This window comes from Trichosurus vulpecula, chromosome 9 (assembly GCF_011100635.1).
Source record: "Trichosurus vulpecula isolate mTriVul1 chromosome 9, mTriVul1.pri, whole genome shotgun sequence".
NCBI lineage: Eukaryota > Metazoa > Chordata > Mammalia > Diprotodontia > Phalangeridae > Trichosurus > Trichosurus vulpecula.
This window is the reverse complement of record NC_050581.1, coordinates 180,658,010-180,679,817: the sequence shown is the minus strand read 5'-3', so window position 1 is coordinate 180,679,817 and position 21,808 is coordinate 180,658,010. Positions and strand designations below refer to the sequence as shown.

At 38.8% G+C, this 21,808-nt stretch overlaps 1 protein-coding gene across 1 annotated transcript in view; it reads right to left on the bottom strand.

Moving 5' to 3' along the window:
- CADPS (calcium dependent secretion activator) overlaps positions 1-21,808 on the bottom strand; it is a 575,524-nt gene that overhangs the window by 163,010 nt on the left and 390,706 nt on the right. Inside the window, exons 13-15 of the mRNA XM_036738381.1 lie at positions 15,860-15,871; positions 6,820-6,956; positions 3,600-3,787 (exon numbers count right to left, since the gene is read on the bottom strand). Coding sequence (XP_036594276.1) covers positions 3,600-3,787; positions 6,820-6,956; positions 15,860-15,871 — 337 coding nt within the window. The remainder of the gene's footprint in view (positions 1-3,599; positions 3,788-6,819; positions 6,957-15,859; positions 15,872-21,808) is intronic.

Genomic DNA, 21,808 nt, shown 5'->3' with positions numbered 1-21,808 from the left:
AATCTGAACCCAACATGTCTTTCCAGGCTTATTTTATATTACTCCATTTGCTCTACATTCCAGCAAAAATAGCATCCTTATTTGCAGAACTTGTTGTATATCTTCCCTATGTGCCTTTACGTAGGGTGTCAACCAAGGTTAGAATGGACTTTTTCCTTTCCTCCACCTCTCAGAATTCCTAGTTTCTTTTCATGTTTAATTCATGGGCCACCTTCTTTCTTGATATTGCACATTGTAGATATTTTCTTCCTCTCCTTGAAATAATGCTGCTACATCTTTTGACAAGTTGTTCCTCTCTTCCCCTACTCCTGATGGAATGCCAGATACTTGATGATATAGGCTATTTTTCCTAATCTCCCTAATATCTAGCACATAGTAGGTGCTCAATAAGTGCTTGCTTGATTATATTGAATTGGGCATCATCATTGGAGATGAATTTGGGCATCATCAGAACACTAGCAGATTGTAAGCTTGGTTCAACCACAGTTATTTAGCCTGTCTAATTTAATGATTAATACATATGCTCCATAGTCATTCTGGTAAATTTCAGTATTGTTCAACCTGTGAGCTGAGTGGAGTGTGCAATGATCAATTAGGGTTGGCTAATGTAGATAATGTATAATTTGTGAAGATTGTTTTGGTAGCAATCTCAGGTTACAACCTATTTCAGGGCCATACTGGCTTCTCAATCTTTTCTTTGCCTTTTGACAGAAAATTTGGTGTGTCTGGCAACACACAGGTATCCCAAAATAGATTCATAACTGCTTTTTTCTTTTCCAATTTTACATGGGACGTTATCAATGGGGCAGATCAAAGTTAGAGGTGTATTTTTAACATCGTCTATTTTATTCCAATACTGTGTCCAACACTGCTCATCTAGCCAGACTGTATACTAGAAACAGTACCCTGGACAGCAGCTAGTTAGCTGCCACTCTGATGGCTTGTCATTCTGTCAGTGCTAACCTTCAGGGTTCTGAAACATCTGAATCACATTCTCTCTGCACTTTCTTACTGACTCCGAGCTACTGTTGTCTCACTGTCTGACCTTATACAAACAAAATATAAACAGACAATCCACCTCAGCTCCATCACTGTCTGTTGTGGGTACAGGAGATAGATAGCCACACAGAATTATATTTTGATTTGACCTTCGTTTCTGGTTGACTGACAGCCAACCTCCTTCTGGAGGAAGCCGGATTCCTGGATTTTGGGGCTTCTCTTCCCTAAGAATAAATTGTGTAACTTCCAGTACTAAGAAAAAATCGAATGAATAGAATCAAGCTAAAAATAAAAAGCAAGTGTGTCCTGCGTACGAAAATGGGTAAATGTGTGTTCAGTAACTTATTAATGCCAAGTAGCTTATGTGTTTTATATATTTTTGGATATAAAATTCTTTTGTTTCAGGGCCAGAAATTTCCTTCCTAATGATCAAGAGGTCTCTGATCAGGTTCAACTTTTGGGAGGTGACGGCACCAGCAACCAAGACCTAGTTTTCATGGGGGAAAAAAATCAACACACCAAGAAATGCAACATTCAGTGTAATCATTAAAAAATGGAGCTTCCTTAAAATTCATAGAAATCTCTTTAGATTTTATATCTAAAAGGAACCTAAGAGGTTGTCTTTTTCCACACCTCCATCCTGCTACCACCTCCCTTTACAGCTAAGAAAACCGATCTGTTTTTTTACTATTTGTCTTTATTTTGTGCTTTTCATTACAAGTTCTTTTTTGAATAGAATACGGATTTTTTCCTTCTCTGTCCCTTCCACATGCCCCAGGAATAAGATGAAAATGAGAGTGGCTATGCTCTGTATTTGATGTGGGTGCCATAAGCATATGGGTCTCTCTGAAACAAGCCCATTTCCTTTGTTTTTTGCCGCTGGTTTCAGAACAATCAAGGATGTGCTCTTTATTGATAACTTTGAAAGTACCAGGCAACTTGATGTCACTGAAAGAAAATATCTAACTCACAATTCTGTCTCCATATTGCTTGATTAGGTATTAAAATATAAACAATTCTAAAATGGTCTCCCCAAACTCTAATTATGATTCATTGCTATCCTGTAGGATTATTATTCTTTACCAGGATTGAAAAAACAGTTCATCTTCAAAAAGCTTAAAAAAAGAATTTCAAAGAAATTGCAACATCAGTAACAGAAAGAGTTGGAAGAAGAGTTCACATACTTCAAGCACAAATCACCACCCAGCTCCTCCTTACCTTTTGGGGTCAGAATTCAACGGAGGTTTAGGGTCTTTTCTTTTTTTAGACTCCTTTTTGGAGTCCCTTCTGGCATCCGATTCCAGAGGGGAGGGATTTTTGCTCCCCTCATTGTCTGCACTTGGAAACAACCCACTAAGTAACCCATGCGTTTGTTGACTTTGAGGAAGGGGTGGTTTAAGGGATGGCATGCAGCATGTGGCCAGCCACAGAAGAAAAAAAAATAAAAAACACATGTAAAAGGAGAAAGAACAAAAAGAAAGCATGAAAACAAAAATGCAAACAAATACATTCAAATGAAAATAATAAGAAAAAAAGATGTAAACTTGCATAAGGAAAAATCAGAACTGAAAAGAAAATAAGAAATCCCAAACTGTTTCCATGACAAGATGTATAAACCTAACTGTGAATCAAGTGGCAGTGTTACAATATGAAATCCAGACAATGTGTATCATAATTCATGATGATGTTTACCAGGGAGTTTACAAAAACACTTCATTATTTTATAACACTTTCTTATTCAGTAACATATGTAGAATACAGTGTGACAACCCAGAGTATATAATGCAACTTCTTTAAAAAAAAAGATTTCAGTCCAAGAGGCTGTAACAGATAGTCATCGGAGTGCATATATTTATATAAAAAAATAAAGTGGGACTTTCCATAGATGTCCTTTGGGGATTAGGGCCAGTGTGACTCTTTCTTATTCAAGCAAAAAGGCTGGAACACTACAACAATGAGAATGCATAACTTCTTTTTTGTAGTTAACCATTCCAATAAACGTTTGATATTGTCCTTCAGTGACAAATGTCAGAATTTCATTGTGCTCAAGTTCACATAACCTACCAATGATGGAATATAGTCTAGAATGCATCTTACAGGGACCAATAAAGTTAGAGGTATGTTGTCATGTATGGAGGGTACTAGACACTGTAATGTCAAAGATGAAAATGATAGGCAGGGCTCTGATGGATTATGAATGCAGATATTTGCCTGCCCACATGTAGATTAATTAGTACCCATCTCCCCTTGTTATCATCAATTAGAGTAGCCCTAAAGAATTATAGTCTCACCTCCATAAAAACTCGAGCAAAATTGAAATTAAAAATAAAAGTAATGTAGTCAAAAAAATCTCTTGGATTCTATATCCAAATGTAGATGCTTTTTCTCTTGAGGGTTGCTTTGTGTCACCCAGACAATGACTTTGACAGAGCATCAGTGGCAATAATTGAGAGCTGATTGTTTATTTCTTTAGCCATGTCCAACATGGCCAAATAATTCCAATCAAGGATATGATTCTGGGACATTTTCAGAGGGCGAAGGATGGCTACAAGCTATCGCTGTGGACCATTGACCCAGTGCCCACATGAGCATCTTCTTACCTGTTCCCATGAACGTGGGATGCACAGAAGGCAAAGCTGTAGTGAAGCAGTGTGGGGTCGATCATGGCTCCATTTTCAGCTCGTTCAAGGAGATCACTGAGGTAGCAGAGATGTCTGTGACAGCCTCTGACTCCATTTCGTGCACAGTACTCATCTAGTACAAATACCTGGCCAGGACTGAACCAGCCCTGTTTAAGGAATAAAGGAGAGACTTTCTTTTAAATACAGGTTGTTTTCTTGAGAGCAATTTGAACTGGGTGGTGTTGGTGGGGAGGGAATGGCAAAAGGAGCCAGGATGAAGCGGGGGGATGCATTGGGAGATTTAGAGTAAAAGGGGTCTTTTCTTTAATCTAGACCCCAATAGTATTGTCTTTCTAACTCAGTATAATATGACTGTTGGGGAAAAAGTTGTTTGGGCTAATGATAAAAGCAAATATATTTTCAAGTGCTAGGAAATATGAGCTATAGTCTGCCTTTATGCCAATAGCTATTATAACACACTTTGGAAGGAGGTCCTTTTATTTTAAAATAAAGGTAATGACATAAATATGCAAATAGTATTGCATAAGTGGTTTTTAATGTTATTTATTCAATAGACTTAATTCAATCTAGAGGAACTGCTTTTGCCTTGGTTTGTGTATTTTTGTTTTTTTTTATTTTTGGCAATTATTGGGTTCTCATTTGGCTTTTGACCAATGCAAACTCTACATAGAGAAGAGAAACATACCCAATCTCCAACTCCACTATAGCAAATGAGTGGGGTGACAAGCTCCCCATTTCTGAACCAAGAATTAGTTTGTTAATGGATTTAAATCGTTTTAGATGGTTATTTGACAGCACGAAGGAAAAAAGGCTTTATTTTGTTGTTGTTCTTGCTGCTCCTTGTTTTGTTTTGTTTTTAACTCTAGCTTTTTCTTGGGGTCATCTTTGGAATATTCTCTTGACTTTTTAATGAAAAAAGGGACACTGTCCATAAGAGAAAATACAGCTACCTAGGAATATATGGAAAACAACTGGAACTGAGTATATAACCCTGGTGTACAGTGCTATTAGCTCTTATTAGGGACCTGGGTACTAATCAATCAGTGAAATGGAGCTCTCTAAGGTATCAAATGAGAGCATCTTTCCTTTTTGAAATTATAAGTTATTGCAACGGGCGGGAGAGTGGTTGAGGCAAAGCACTGCCCCTATAGACAACTTCCTTGCCACCCCATCTGCTACCCCAAATGCTAAATCTTAGAAACAACACTGCTGTGAAAGATTAAAATATATTTTCTACGACTCAGATGACACCAAGTCTTTTGTAGATGCCAAAATAACTGCTTTGAAAAGAGTTGAAGAAATATCAATTAGGATCTCAGTCGAAGACACAGAAAAATTTATGGAGCCCTGCTGGTCGGACTCCAAAACCAACGGAAGAAAAGATTATAATAATGAGGAAAGGAATATATAGAGGAAGGGAGATGAGATTCCTTTCATTTTATGACTGCTTTAAACTTTGTTCTTGAAAATTCATAGACGCAGGTACACAGGTGGGGAGATATGATTTTTCATTGTATATTCTGTTTTTAGTTGTCACTTTTTAGAAAAAATGCAAATAAAGAAAAGGGCCTGGAATTTCATATTTCCTTTCCGGATTAACTTTTAGGTGATGTGATTGCCTCTCTCAACAAGAAATTTCAGGACAAAAGAAAATTAGGAAATAAGATAACTAGGTCAAGATGCATTTGTGCTTACGTGAGTCCAGCTCTTTATAAAAGAAATATGGGAGAAAAACAATTAGTCTTCAGACAACAGAAGTTAACCACGAAAGGACGTGAATAGCTCAGCTATAAGATGTATTAGCATGATTTATAATGATTATCACATAATTTTGTTAAGTAAATCTGGGGCAAATGGCTTTGATATACAAAATAAACTTTAAAAAGCAAAAGAAAAATCACTTTTAGATTGGAAAAGTTCAAATCTTATGGTTAAAAATGATTTTAAGTTTTAAATAACCAGTGGCTCTTTTATGTGAAGTGGCTAAACCTATTGTAATGTATCAACCCTTCCCTTTTCTTTCATTACCAAAGATATTTTTTCTTATAGACTTAATATTTGTGTTTTCTAGACCTAAATAAGAAGGACTTCAAAAACAAGTCAGACTTAATTCTGGAGGATTTTAGTGTCTCTTAGGAAAGACAGTGGTTTAAAATCATGCAATATTTTTTCTTTTCTGTACCATAGGGTTTGAAAGTGAAGTTAGGGGCAAGAAATATATGGCCACTGTGCTTCCCCCTTCCTGGCTTATTCACCCTATCTATGAAATGGGACTGGTAATGTCTACCTTTTAGGAAAAATGGTGAAGTTTTGTGAAATCACAAAAACCTTGCCTTGTCAAAGCTTATTAAGTCAATCATAATGCACAGGGAAAAGAGGGACTCAGGATGCCACATTACATCTTCCAAAGATGCTCAGGACGTTCATAATGGCTACCTAGTTTCTAACGAAATGCCTTTGGAAATTTTGATCCTGCCCTGGACAGACAGCATTTCAAACATTTAGGGTTGTATAGCAAAGCTATGACATTGTCTAGATATCCTAAACAAATTTATTCAGCTCACCTGAGGTCCTATGCCCTGAGGATTTTTTCTTGACAGTTTAGTTTTGGGGGGGGTGTGTGATAATTTACCAGATGACCCTAGAACTTTTTGGGGGAAGAGACTAAACTTCAGGTCTTTAAGGTAGTGTTACTAAATTTATCATAAACCAGTGAGAAACTCTATCTTCTTATGAGTCCTGCCGTCTCTCCTATGAAAATAGCCTGGTTAAGAAAGAGGCATAGGGAATTGGGTTGGTTCCTATCAATAGCCTGTCCCTGCAGAATTTTCTTTCCTTCTTTCAAACAAGTATAATCTCAGTTCAGTACATCAAAGATTGATTTAACTTTTGAAAATACTCCTGAAATAAGAATAGGAGGTTGCTTCTTGATCAACCCATAACATTAGGCAAAATATTTCAGCAGCCACATCTTATCAACAGATTTCAAGTGTTACCTTGTACTTCAGGAAGAACACAAATTAGAACTTAGCTTCTAGCCTCCAGAGCACAGTGATGTTTAGGGTAGCTCCTCTATTTTCACTAGGTTTTCTAGAAAAGGTGAGTGTAGTGACCAAAAACAAAGTTCTCTTTCAGGATGCTCATGTTTAAACCACTGTAGACCAAAGAATATACTTGCCAGGCAAGAATAGGAATCATTTAGTCTGTGGTCCAAAGTTAGGCGCTGCACCATCTCAAAGAGGGAAGCGTGGTCAAAGTTACAGGGATTGGAAGAGATAAATTCATCCATGCCATGTTTTTGAGCTCTATCTGCATCTGTTCATTTATACATGTAGAGAGAGACACAATTCAGAGAAACACACATTTTCTTTGACATTTCCAATATACAGGAATTCACAATGCATTTTGAACTCTAACCACTTTCTCTTATTAATTTCCCTCCCCCATCCCACCCCTCCCACGCTTATCATACCAAAACATCTTTTTGACCTCCCATTGTCAACTTGCATCACTTATTGATTAGCTTATTGCATTTCAGCAAAAATATATTGGCATCAGCAGCTTATCTGGTGATCACAATGACAGTGCATGAACACTCTACTGAAAAAAGGAATGCAAAACTCTCATCTTAGCCCCTTGCTGAAAGAACACTGTTGGCCAACCCAACCTTTGCTTAGCGAAGCCTATTTAATTATTGATGGTGAATTCAAATAGATTCTGCCATTCTACTGAAGGGATAGCCAGAGCTTTTCTCTACATTTTCTAGGAAGTCTGCAAAAAGGGTTTCAATGATTTTAGCCAAAGCCCAACATGGGCACTCCTTCCGCATCTAGTGCCAATTGGTTTTAAGAAAGGTCTTCCCCCCCACGAATCAAATGCACTCCAAATCAAAGATTTTTAGTGAATCACAAAGAGTAAGTTAAATAGGGATGGAATTTTATACAGTTGAGAACAGTTAAAGAGTGAATTTATGCCATGAATTGAGCCTACAGATAGAAATTTACTCAGTAAGGGTTATGATCTGCCATTTGTTGTGAATTAATAATTTCAGTGTATTAACAACTTTCTTTCAGGGTGAGGACTCCTCCTAAAAGCTAATTCATTTTAATATGTACAACTAAAATAGTACTAACTTTACCAGTGAAAAAAGAGAAGACCCAAGTTGAGGTGTGGTCCCATGAAATTCATGGGTGGGATGGGACGTGACTGCTTGAAGGAGAGAATCCATCGCCTTGGAAGTTTGTTCACCCTCTTAATACAGAGATTTCAATCAAATCCTATTAACAACTAGGGTAAGTTTTTATCCCCCTCTTTGCTTACAACATTTTAGTGGTACACAAGGGTATGTCAATGATGACTGAGGCTCACCTGGCACAGGAAGAATCAATAATCAACTCTGAAAAGGTGATTGGGGGAAGCATTTTGCAAGCCTACTCTACTGGAGACATTGGCTCTTATGAAAAAAATCCCCCTCCCTGCTATGAAAATGTTGAGCAAGAGGCAGTAGGGTTTGAAAATGATATCTTTCCTCACACTATTTTTAATTCTTCTTATCATGGAAACATGGAAATGTGCGTTCAAATAGAACTTCATTGGAGCTCATAGATCAATGCTCTCTCCTCCAATTTTTAAAAGTCTTCTGATCATGGCACCAAGTGCTCAGTGTCTGAACAAGATGCATTGTTTATGTCTGAGACATGCGCGAGCAAAGGTTTCCAGAAGGCATCTTGAGGATGTGTCTCTCTAAAGATGAACAGACTTGCCAGAATGATCAGATAATGTATGTTTTTAAAATGATAATTTGGAAGAGGTATTCTCTGCTTCTCTTCCCCCTAATCCCCACCCAAGTCACACTTGATTCAAGAGAATCTGAAAATCCTCTTGGCTGTGAAATTACCTTATCTTGCTGTTTGGGGAGGTGGTCTATGATTTGGGGTAGTTTTTCTCTCCCCTTCTCTTCCTCATGAAGGATTCTATTTGCCTCTGAGTTGCTTGCCAGTTGACCCACTATGTCTGGCAAGGAAGGAGTATGGCAGAGCAGTGCCCTCTAGAGTTGATGTCAGCAGGCTGGCTTATCTTATCAGAGCAAATGATAAAGTGTGTGTGTGTATGTGTGTGTGTGTGTGTGTGTGTGTGTGTGTGTGTGTGTGTGTGATATATTTTCCCCAGTGTAAGAAATCAAGATCTCACCTCAGTGACACATTCTGACTTCTCTGGCCTGAGGCACTGTATCCTAAGTCTTCCACAACCTTGGGTCTCTCAGGGTAGAACATCATCTACACATGTCCAGGAAGGTCTCTATCTCTCTTGACAGATGATGTCCTCCCATTTCTGTCCCTTTAGGCTAAGATCAATTTGATTAATATGAATAACTAAAGGTTGTGTTCATGCTATTTTCAAATCCTTTTCCCCCCAGTGCCAGGAATATTTTATTCTTCCTCTCCTATTTTTTAACAGCTAGACCAGACATTTTATTTTGTTAGAGGCAGGTTAAGCACTCAAACATTCTCAGAGACTGAGAAATGACAAATTGGCTAGAGGCCTTCATTTGCCAGTTTGGCTTTTATATTTTATCACTTTTCTCTTTAAGATTTGGGGCATACTGGGTATCAAACTTGGGGAAAGGGGCCCCTTTGGAGCTGTTAAAAATAGTCCATATGTTCTGAGTATCTTGTTCTTTACTTGTTTCTTCATCTATAAAATGAAAGGGTTGAACTAGGTGGCCTCTGGAGTACCTTCTCTGAGGCCCATGTAAATTTTGCTGCCTGACCTATTTGCTTTGTGGGCCTCTCTCACTTTCTCAATGGATGTTGTTCTAAAGACTGTACACAATGATCCATGTAAGTTAATGTTAGTTTTCCATAAACTTTAAAGGCAGGTCTGTAGGGTGATGTAGCTCAGTGGAAAAATCTCTGACTTTGGAGTTAAGGGGACCTGGATTCAAATCCTACTGCTCATATTGACTGTGATTCCTTGGCTACACTGCCTTTCTGGGTCTCATTTTCTTCATCTGTAAAATGAGAGCCTTGGACTAGAGGATGACCTCTGAGAGCTACTGTCCTTCTAGAACCATCATTCTCTGAACTAAATATCCTTTTTTAAAAAAAGCTTTCATTCCCAAAGATTAAAATTACTGAGATAAAATGTCTTCTTTTCTACCCTCGACCCCAGGAACCATTTTTGGGGTCAATCTATCAATGCTTGGAAAGAACACTGAGCTTGAAATCAGGAGACAAGGGTTCTAATCTGGTATCTTCCCTGGGCCATGGGATCTTGGCCAAGTTTTTTGTGTCTCTGGCCCTGAGCTTTATTTTAAAGAGAAAGGGTTGGACTAGATGACCCCCAAGAACCCTTTCTAGCTCTCCATTTATGATCCCATGATATTGGGGAAGGTGTTTACCAAGAGTTCTTCAGTGACAGTCCTAGGATTCCAAGTATTTATGAAGCAATGTTTCCCCGAAGATTGCTCCAGGCACAGGGAGGGGATTTAATCAAACTCATGAAATTTGAATGAACAAAATTTTGATATGCTTGGAATTAGACTCAAGATGTCAAAGGTTTCAATAGCCTCAGGACATTTCATAAAAGATCTCACTACTTTACATGAGTAGAAAGAACTCTGGACTTGGAGTCAGGAGGTTAAAGCTTATGTACCAGGTTTAATACCTACTGTGTGTTCCTGTATAACTGAACCTTAATTTCCTTATCTGCAAAATGAAGATGATAAAACTTGAATCATCACCCTCCAAGGCAGGTAGGTAGGATTGTAAATAGAGTGCTGGACTTGGAATCAGGAAGAACTGAGTGGAGCATTTTTCACAACTTACTGCAATTAAGATATTTGACTCATTGCTATTCATCATTTCCCATCATCATCTTGCTAACCCTTATTTCTGTACTTTGGTTCTTGTTACTTCCCTTATCTGAGGATAGCCTCCCTTTTCCTAATCACCAAATCATGACTGTTTCCTTTAGCATCTGGCTACCACCTCAACAAAGCTCACCCTGAGTTAATAATTTGTTTCCTTTGCTGTTCCTTTGAACATTTGTGCGTGCAACTTGTACTGCTATAGGGCTGATCTGTTACAGTATAAATGTTTTCATGTCATTTCCTGTTAATAGGACTCATCTCTTCAGCTGGATGGGAAGCTTCCTGAAGGCAGGGTAGATTTCATATCTGCCGTTACTTTTGCATGTTCTTAATGTGCCTTGATGGGCAGTGTACCAACAATTGGTAGGTATTACAAGCTGACTAAATTACCCTGACACCTCTATTTAGGCAGATTTCTCGCTGGCGTTATTAAGAACTACACACATGGAGATTCAGATGGTGTCTTGGATGCAAATCCCAAAATGGGAACATGTGTTCTTAGAAGTTCTTAGAGAAGGAAACAGCATTCAAGGTGCAGGTGTCTTTGGATACCATTCAGACTGCCTGCATGTGTCTTTATACAAGTCTAGGACCCATATGCATTACATATGTTATGTATTTTTAGATAAAACACTGCCACCGTCCAGCTGTTCCAAGTTCAGTTTCAAATAACTCATGTGTGACTCCCCAGCAACACAATATCGTGTTTCCTATATTGTTCTCTCTTTTCTTCTACGAGGTGTTCTACTTCAGTTTTTCCTGAAGGCAGTGTGGGTGTGTTAGATAAAGGGGTGGCTCTGGAAGCAGACGACCCAAATTCAAATCCCAGCTCGATGACTAACTGTGACCTTGAGTAAGTCACTAACTTAGCTGACTCACTCTATCACCTCGCTGGGCTTTACTTTTCCCATTTATAAAATAAGGGGGTAGGCTAGATTTTCTTTACATTATCCTCTGCCGTGAAATCTATGATCCTACTTGTTCTCCCCCCCGCCCCGTATAATTAAATGGTTGTTTTTTTTTAAAATCTCTAACGCTAACTTTTGGCAGATGTGACCACCCCAAATAGCATCCCAAGCAAATCACGATACATCCACTTCCTGATTATTGAGTTGTAAATCTCACGGGCTTTGGGGCCATTCCCTTCTGCCAAGAGTTGGTATGTGCTCAGAAGATTCAAATTAATTTTTAACATGAACCAGAAGAGAATATAAATTGGAGGTAAATCAGCAACATGAAAGCCCTCTGCCTTTTAGATTGTTGCTATCTGGGCAGAAGGGCACCATTGCTTTCATCCACTGATATTCAAAAAATATCGAGAGCTGACTGTAGTATATTAAACACCTGTCTACTTTCTCCAGTATCAACTTTGGAAATCACTAAATCTTGGCTTCGGATTCATGGCTATTAAGACAGATAACTGATCTCATTCTCTGGAGAAGTAGTTTTTATTATCCTGGTATAATTTAAAGAACCACACACAACAATCCTAGGTGCTTAGCATGAAGTTATAAAAGGACTTCCTGAACATAAAAAATAAACCAGTCATCAGGGTCCAGTGCAATTAGTGTGAGAAACATTACTTTCCATAGGCTGCCTAAAATGATACTAGAATTTGAAATGCTTTAGTTATTGGTGACACTTCTGAAGGGTGCTCATGGCAAAGGGTTTGTGCTTCTGAATGAGGTGGGCTTATTGTTGTAAGGGCAAAGGAAACAGACAAATCTTTCTTTCTGTCTTTTTTCTTTCTTTTTTCTTTTCCTTCCTTCTTTCCCTGCTTCCCTCCTTCCCTCCCTCCCTCCCTTCTTCCTTCCTTCCTTCCTTCTTTCCTTCCTTCTTTCCTTCCTTCCTTCCTTCCTTCCTTCCTTCCTTCCTTCCTTCCTTCCTTTCTGTTCCTTCCTCTTTTGCTGAAAGATGGGACACTTTCATTAAAAAAAATAATGAACACGATCTGTCCCCAAATTTTGTAGAAACAAATTCCTTTGTGGACCTGAAAGCTAGAAGGAAACAGGAGCCCCATATTAAGGAAGCTGCACATGCCTCCTTTAAAAATTCTAGTGAGGTGGCCTTGAGTTGATCAGCCTGTCACTTACAGCATTCATTTTCATAATTAGATTTCAGATTTCCATAATTAGATTATAGTTCACTTCACTTTCAATGTTCTTTTTCTCTCTTCCCTATAGAACTATGTATTATATATATGTGTCCAAACATATATATAGTCTATTTTCCATGTTATCCTGTTTCATCAGCAAATATAAATGTGATCTTGTATTAGACACACATTTTTAAGATAGAGTTTATAATCACTTTTTAGCAAAAGCATTTTTTTCTCCTTTTGGTAAGGATATCATTTTAAAAAAACACTCCATGCAATTGGTACTGTGCTGCCCTTCTGGCAGCTAACTGAATCCTTACGGATGATCCAATCTTACTTTTTAGTTTGCAGAATTAAATTTTAGGTTTCTTTTAATATGAAAGACGAAGTATGGACTTTTGTTGTTGTAAATAAATGGTTAGTATGCCGTTGATGAGATCCAATGGAAGAGGACCAGCTCTATAGAGGAAGACTAATTTTAAAAGACTAGAGATAGCTGGCCATCTGATTCACCCTTGGGATTTAGAATCCAATGATTATCTTGGAGAATGAGTCCAAAGGTAAATGAACAACCAATAAAATTTCAAATTCACATCTGTGAACCCAAACCCCAAATTATAAGGTGACTTTGTATTGTTCTTATCTGGAAAATGTGTGCTTGTCATATCTGTTTGACATTACAAGAATGAATATATGGTTTGGACAGTAACGAACAATGACACTAGTCAACCTCATCAGAAGACATGAAATAAAGAAGTGACAATGATTGATGGCAGCTAGTTATTTATGGATCTCCCTAAAAGAGTCTTTAATGGGGTAGTCAAAAGGCTGGGATAGTTTTTTTCTGGGAACTCTTAGTTGTGTTTTTTTGTTTTTGTTTTTGTTTTGTTTTTTGGTTAGACACAACAGTGGAAGAGATCCCAAGCCAAACCACAGATTTTCCCATGCCCATTGTATGAAGCCATACAACTGATGGCATGCGTGGAGGAAGAACTAAACATTTCCATGATCGCTTAGATTAAGCAGAGTTTACATGCATGTTTCAGAAGGGTGACTGACTAATTAAGGATACAGAAGGACATCTATAGAGCTAAAATGCACTCCTACAAAAATCTCAATAGGGGACTCATGATGCACATTTCAGCTTTATTTAATTTTTAAGAGGTCATTTAAAATAAAAGGTATAAAACATTGCCAATGATCTAAAAAACCAATCAATAAATGATTTTCAACTTTCCCCTGCTGTATTTACTCTAACTTCAATTAATTTCTGGTTTGAAGATAAAACATAACTCTGCCATGTTTAAATTTTCCCTACAATGTAACCAATCATATTTTTCTGCACTTGACAGTAGTTAATAATGCATTATACTGTAAATCACTACACAACTCAGGAAAATATTAAATGGCTCAGTGAATAGCATTGTTGATGTCTGAGATTTAACAACATATTCCAAAGAAATGCTTCTTCAATAAATATAGAACATTGAGAACTTCTCATAGCATTTTGAAATATTTTGAGCTGATTGTGGGAGTCTGTTTTTTTTAGTATATGCTTTTATAAAGAATAGCAAAGTGATTTACAGTGTCATTTTAGGTCATGCAAATTATGTGAATATTGAATTAATACTTTAAGATTGCATTCCTGCAATGTAGCATCTGCAAGTTGACAATACAAGAAGACATAGCAATGATTTCATGAGATATAGAGAAAGCAATTAAAGCAGACAATTAGTAAAATAAAAACTACTAGCTAGCAATGCATTTTGTGCAAATACATGTAATGCCATCAGAACAGAATTCATCCATCCATCTATCCTTTCATCCATCCATCCACCTGCCCATCCTTTTATTCTTCAAAAAGTGGCAAAATCCTAAATTTTCACTAAGGTCACATTCTACAGAAAGCTTGATTCAATGTCTCATCAGACATCCAAATAAAAATAAAAGTCAAATTAGGGATCTGCTTGGAGTGGTGAAGAAGTCTGCCTGCTAACCAGGGGTACATTTATGCCAAAGGAAAAAAAAGAAAAATGAAAAACATTAAGAAGAAAGAAAGACAGAAAGAAAAGAAAAGGAGAAAAGAAAGGAGTATCATTACATGGTTAGGAGAAATGACATGACCTACTCCCTCTCATTTGGCATTCAGAATACTCCAATGGCATATTTGCCAGCTCTCTTGACCAACTCCCTCTTGATAAATTATGCACTCACCATGTGTTTGATGGACAGATTTTTAAAATATGAATAAAGAATTAATGCACTATATATTTGGCTCATAACTGAACAAGTAACTGAAGGAAAACATTCTAGAGAGTCAAGTTTTCATTTTCTTTAAGGCATCCTTTTAGGAAAAAAAGTAACCAGACTGCTTTGACAAAGTCCTTAAATCCATTCTGTATTCTAACTAAAAAGGAGCGTTGGGGTATTTATACAACTTTAGTGACTGTGATGGGAACTTTTGTGGTCATTGTAAGAGAATGATGCCAACGCTTTGTGGACTGAGTTATTTGGGTTCAACCATGGCTCCAATCTCTCCATTTGGTTAGGACGGAGTTACCCAATGTACCCCTCCCTTTCATTTTCCCAAGTGATCATCCATTAGGTGTCAACATTAGAGGAAACTGTCAAATCAGGAAGTAAGAATGCTGACCCATGCAAGGCATGCGTGAACTTTTACTTATTAATTTATTCTGACCATTTCTGTCTTAAAACCTTGCTCAGGGAGGCTTCCTACCCTACCTTTTATTCCCTGAAGTATCTATGGTTACCACACCATGGGTGCACTGACCATAGAAATTGGAATGGGGAAAGGGAAAAAAAAGCACAACAGATTGTCAGAGTGCAGAATGATCTGTTTTCAGGCATTAAAGCAGTCAAGTCGATGTGGATTCCATGAAACAAAGGAATCATTTACAGTTTCATCGTGATGCTCAATTCATATTTACATCTTGGGACAGAAACAAAAAAGAAAAATAAGAGATGTCAATGGTTGGCTTTAGTAAGAGAATCACTTGATGCCAATATGAAAGCCAGGGAGAGAAGGCAATTATGCACACGTCACATGCATCCTAAGTTTAGTATGGAAGCTGACATTTCAAACCTGAGTTCAGGAAAATAACATGAAAAGTTTTACTACGAGATCTAAACATGAGGAAAGTTTTTAGAGAGAGGAAAAAAAAGCACATTGCAGATGTCAGATAATCTCAACTGATTATCTGAGCTGTGCTAGCTACAGGGAGCACTTACCCTTGAGTCCAGCTAGAAGTTAGCAGGGTAAGAAGGAACAAACCAGAATAACATAAAGACTAGCAACAAGGCTTCGGAAAGCAGACAGGAGTTCTACCCTAGTAGCTAAAGTACTTGGGTTCAAGCAAAGAATGAAAAAGGAAACAAACAAAAAAATTAATAACAAAAAATCCCCCAAACCAATTACAACAAAAACCAAAAAAACCCCAAATCCTAACTGCTGGAAACAAACAAAATTAAAAAAAACAATTAGGGAAATAATCATCCCGACCGATTATCAGGGTGGAACATATAATACAATTCTCAAAGACATCCAACTGTTGGCATATGATGGGCTTAACAATTATTAGCTAGAAACAGACATTAAAAATGAAAAATATAACAAGGGGTTCTGTCAAACATTCCCTGACCCATTTTTTCAAGTTAAAAAAGGCTTTTTTGCCCCTCATGCAAAATGATAATTAGGGGTATAATTTTCACTTTTATGTAATACTAACAGAGGGAGGACAAAGACAAGGGCAAGTGGTCACTTTGAGGATGCTTAATATTGCCAAAGGGGAATATAAATCTTGACAGCCCTGTTATCTTCAGTTCTGGAAATCCTTTTCTACGGAAACCCCAATCATGTCTAAAAATGGAGCAATGCCATTAATTGTCTAGGGCAAAAAATGCCCCAAATAAAACCACACCCAAAACAAAAAGAAAAGAAATCACTTGTGGTTTAGAATTCTTTTTCTTTTTTAATTGTAGCAAAGAAGAAAAAAAAAATATATATATATATATGAAAACACCACATTTTTAAGATCTGGGCAACCCAAATAAAAGGGTTTGTCGAGTCCCACGCAAAATAAGGAATAGCAGGATCTATTTTTCAGCATTGGAATTGCACAGCAGTATTCCACTCCACTCTTCCTGAGATTGTCTTTAGATTTTGCAGCTGAACACTGTTATGCAGTCATGAGGTCAGAGAACAAAATCTGCCTACAGAAGCCTGTGAGGCCAAATTAAGTAGGCTCCCGACGAATTCAGCCTTGCTCCCAAATTTCCCGACTGCGCAATGTGACGTTCTCAAGTCTCTCTTGAACATTTATTACACAACAAAACTGGAGTTTTTTTTTAATCACCAAGAACATTTCTATGCTTTCTAGGCTGCTTACTAGTGCCATGAAAATAAGAATAATAATAACAAAAATAATAGTAAAGCAGTTGTAAATTTGTTAAATTTGTTACTGTCATGTATCATTCTGGAAAATCACTCACTAGCAAGAATGGCATCTATCAGGAAGGCTATTTGTAAAAGAAGCATTAGAGGGAGGAAGGGAGGGAGGTAGGGGGAGAGAGAGAGAGAGAGAGAGAGAGAGAGAGAGAGAGAGAGAGAGAGGGAGAGAGTGAGAGAGAGAGAGAGAGAGAGAGAGAGAGAGAGGGAGAGAGAGGAGAGAGTGAGAGAGAGAGAGAGAGAGAGAGAGAGAGAGAGAGAGAGAGAGAGAGGGAGAGAGTGAGTGAGAGAGAGGAGAGAGAAGGGAGAGAGAGAGAGAGAGAGATGCCAGATTTAAGTGGTTAACAGTGGCTCTTACCTTTTAGCTGCACAAGGAAACCTTTTTAAAATGCAATACTTGACTGTCTTTAAGGTTTGACATTTTGTGCTTTTGATAGCAAAATTATCTTAATTTTTAGCAATGTAGTATATCGTTATTCATTCAATTATTTGATTACTTAGCTAATTATCTGATTATTCCATTATTCAATGATACCAAAGGCTATTTTATGGTGTGCATTTTAGTATTTTCTGAACTCAAGCCTTTTTGGGTCTCAGTTTCCTGTAAAATGAGGGGGTTGACTAGGCAATCTGTCAGGTCCCTTCCAACTTTAAATGATTTTATGAATTTAAGGCCCAGAATAATATACAGGGCTTAACTGAATAACCTATGTTAATAGTAAGTTATTTAATCCTCCTCATACTTGGGTTCATGCCCCAGTTCTGAATATGAGCTCTCTGTCCCATGGTAGGCAAACCATTCACCATTTCAGGGCAACTCTCTAATAATTTAGGTTTTAGAGAAACTAAGGATCTGCATCAAAGGGCCTGGATTCAAATCAGAGCTCTGAAATTTTACCTCCTGTGCCAATCTGGCCAAGTCACTTTACTGCCTTGGCCCTCTCTCTCATCTAGATAATGAAGGGCTTAAAGCCCTTAAATAAAGGGCTGTGATGTCAGATTCAAATAGAAATGGATCTCTGTGGGCCACATATTGACTTAGGAAACCAGAAATTTACATTATCTATGTTGTATTGCATTTTTCTTTATTTTGTTAAACATTTCCTCATTACATTTTAATCTGGTTTGGTTGGCACTGGTAAGTTTTGCCAGAAGCATCCTGACAGCTGCAGGTTTGACACCTCTGGACTGGAGGGCTACTGAGATCCTTCCCAGCTCTCAGTTCCATGGGCCCTATGTTTTGGCCGAGGGACTTTGCATTCCAGGAATGCTTCATGTGGAGGCCATCAGGTGTTTAGGCCCTTTCCTGCTTCCCCCTCCTTTCCCCCTCCTTTCCCCCCGAATTGATCTTAGGGTATAGTTCTGTCTGACCACCCCTTCTCAGGGTCCTTTGCTGTTTCTTCATCCACTAACTGTGAGGGTCTCCCAAGGCTCTTCCTGGGCCTTTTTTTCTTTTCCCCCCACCATGTCTCACTTGGTCATTTTGCCAATTCCCATGTTTTCAGTGATTATCTCCATGAAGATGATTCCCAGACCTATATATCCAGTCTTAATCTCTCTGCTGAAGTCCAGTCCCATATCATCAACTGACTTTTCAATATTTCAAACTGGATATCCTGGAGGCATCTCAAACTCAACATCTCTAATAGAGAATTCATTGTTTACCCGCTTCCTCCAACTCTCCCTTTTCCTGAACTTCCTTCTTACTGTTGCAGATAATAGCATCCTTCTAGGCACCCAGGCTTGCACCCTTAGGCTGATCCTCACTTCCTCCTCACTCAGTTCACATAGCCCATCTGATACTGTAGTTTATCTTAGCCTTCCTACCACCACAAAGTCTTTCCTATGTATGATCCTTTCTTCCTGCTTCCATAACCAAAATCCTAGTTCAGACCTTTATTGCATCTTGCTTGGTCTATTGCAATATTCTTCTAGCTCCTGTTCTGATTTTAGTGTCTCTTCATTCTAATCCAACCTCTATTCAACAGCTAAAGGGTAAGGGATGGCACAGTGGTTAGAGTGCTGGGTCAGGAGTCAAGAAGACTCATCTTCTCAAGTTCAAATCCACGTGCACTTACTAGCCATGTGACCCTGGGCAAGTCACTTCATCCTGTTAGTGTCAGTTTCCTCATCTGTAAAATGAGCTGGAGAAGGAAATGACAAACCACTCCAGTATCTCTGCTAAGAAAATCCTTCTGGCGATGTCATCCCCTGGCTCGACGAGCTTCAATGGTCCACTATTAACTTTTGGATCAGATAGAAAATTCTCAGTTTGGATTTTAAAGCTTTGCATAACTTTGTCCCTTCCTGCCTTTCCAGTCTCCTTAAGCTTTGTTCAGCCTCACACACTCTATATTCTCACAACACTGGTCTACCTGAAGTTTGCCAAACATGATAATTCATCTCCTACTTCCATTGATTTCCATTCACCATCCCCCATACCTGGAATGCTCTATATATTGCCTCTCGGCTTTCATGCCTTCCTTTCAGATTGGGCTAAAATCTCACCTGCTCCTCAGAATGCCTCTCATCTGCGTTGTGTAGAGCTTGAATTTACCTAGTGTGCACACTTGTCTTCCCCCTTCAAAATGGAAGCTCTTTGAGGGCAAGACCATGGTTTTGCCTTTCTCTGCATTCCCAGTACTTAGCATCATGTAGAATCATTGTAACCCATTGACCAACCAATAAGTATTTGCTGATTCACTGATTTATCAGTGGGCTATGTTTAGCTGAGATACTTATATGTCAATAGAGATCTACTTGCATACACCAATAGGCATTGATCAAACACTTACTGTGTGCTCAGCACTGAGGATACAGACAGAAATGAAGGGCCTTCACCCTCAAGGAGCTTATATTGCAATGGGGACCCAATATGTACACACGCTAAGTTAGAAGAAAACATGTAGGAAGTATATAAAAGTCAATTTGGGAGGTTGAGGAAAGCAATAATAAGAGGCAGATCAAGAAAGGCTTTGTGTAGAGGATGGTCCCTGAACCTTGCCTTGAAGGAGGCTAGGGGTTGGATGAGGGTGGCTGGTGAAGATGGATGGCTTTCTACCTGGGGGGGGACAGCTTGCAATGGTATGAAGGCAGGAGATGGAGCTTCATGTGTGAGAAACTGTAAGAAGGCCTTGACCCTAGAGTATGGGATGGAGAAGGATATGTGGAATGGCAAGTAGGAACATACACTAGATCTGAGAGGCAAAAGGGAACCTCTGGAGCTCATGGAGCAGAGGAGTGATGTGCTGACATTTGGGCTTTGGGAATACATACCACTTGTCTGGTCCTGATGGGTAGAGCTTGGCCCGATAAAGGGAGAACCAACTTGTTTTCTTTTAATTTTCAAGCTGAGCCCCAGAGAAGTTAAAAAACTTGTGGCAGAGGTAGGATTCAAACCCAGGGTCTCTGGGTGCTAAATCCAGAGCTCTTTCCAGTGTAATATCCTTTTTAACTGGTTTATTATACACAGGTCAGTTCCAGTAATTCCCAAGGCACCCTCTTGCAGATGCATTCTCCATTAGTTAGGACACTCTACAAGAGGATCAGCCCTTCATGGTAGTCTATAGCTTGGCATAGCCAGTTTTTCAAGTCACCCCAAATACACACACACACCCCCCATCCTTCTTAAATAGATGGTCAAGGGCTTTTGAAGTGCATGGTGCTTGGATCATAGTACCCACTTAATAAATACTTGCTCTATCTATAGGTGGAGCAGTGGAGAGAGCACTGGGCATGGAGTCAGGAAGACCTGAATTCACATCTGGACACTTACTGGCTTTGTGGCCTTGGGCAAATCGCTTTACACCATTTGCCTCAGTTTCCTCATCTGTAAAATGAGCTGAAGAAAGAAATGGCAAACCACTCCAGTATCTTTCCCAAGAAAACCCCAAAGGGGGCACAAAGAGTGGGACAAGACGGAAAGGAATGAACGACAACAACAATCTATTTATCTCCTGACCTCTGATCTCACTGTCCTTCTGCCAACTCAAGCCTTGACTGACGCTACCTCCCTCAGCCTCCTCTCCCTTCTGATGGGCAGACTGGAGGGTGGAGTGCTAGACTCCTCCCAAAGCTTTCCTTTCTAGAGGACAAACACTAGAATTTGTCACCCTCCACTTTGCATTTGCTGCTGTGTCCCCACTCTGGGTACCTCCTGGTCTCTCCCTTGCTCCCTCCTTTGTTGCTTTCTTTCATATGTTGTCTCTCCTCTCTCCTGCCCCCATTAGCGCCTTAAGGTCAGGGACTGTCTTTTTATTGATTGTACAGTACCTGGCACATAATAAACGCTTAATACATATTGATTGGATTGATTAGTGGTTAGAGGGTCAGCTTTCAGGTCAGGAGAATCTGGGTTCAATATGTATTAGTTATGTGACCATGAGCATGTGATTTCCAAGGATCATAAATTTAAAATTATAAACGACCTGAAAGATCACCTAATCCAACACCCTCATTTTACAGATGAGGAAACAGGCCAAGAGAGGTTGACTTGCCCACTTAGACAGTAACTGGCAGAAGCATAATGTGAACCCAGTTCCTTAAGTCCAAATTCAGTGCTCTTTCCATAGAACTATGCTGCCTTTAGCAAATCACATGATCTCTGAGTGCCTTGGAGGCAATGCTCAGACACCAAGTTATAGAAAGTTGATTATCTTCATCAGTGGGGAAGGAAGGTTTCCACTCAACACTGATGAAATTACATGTTCAGAGTGCCTTCCCTTCCAGCCTTA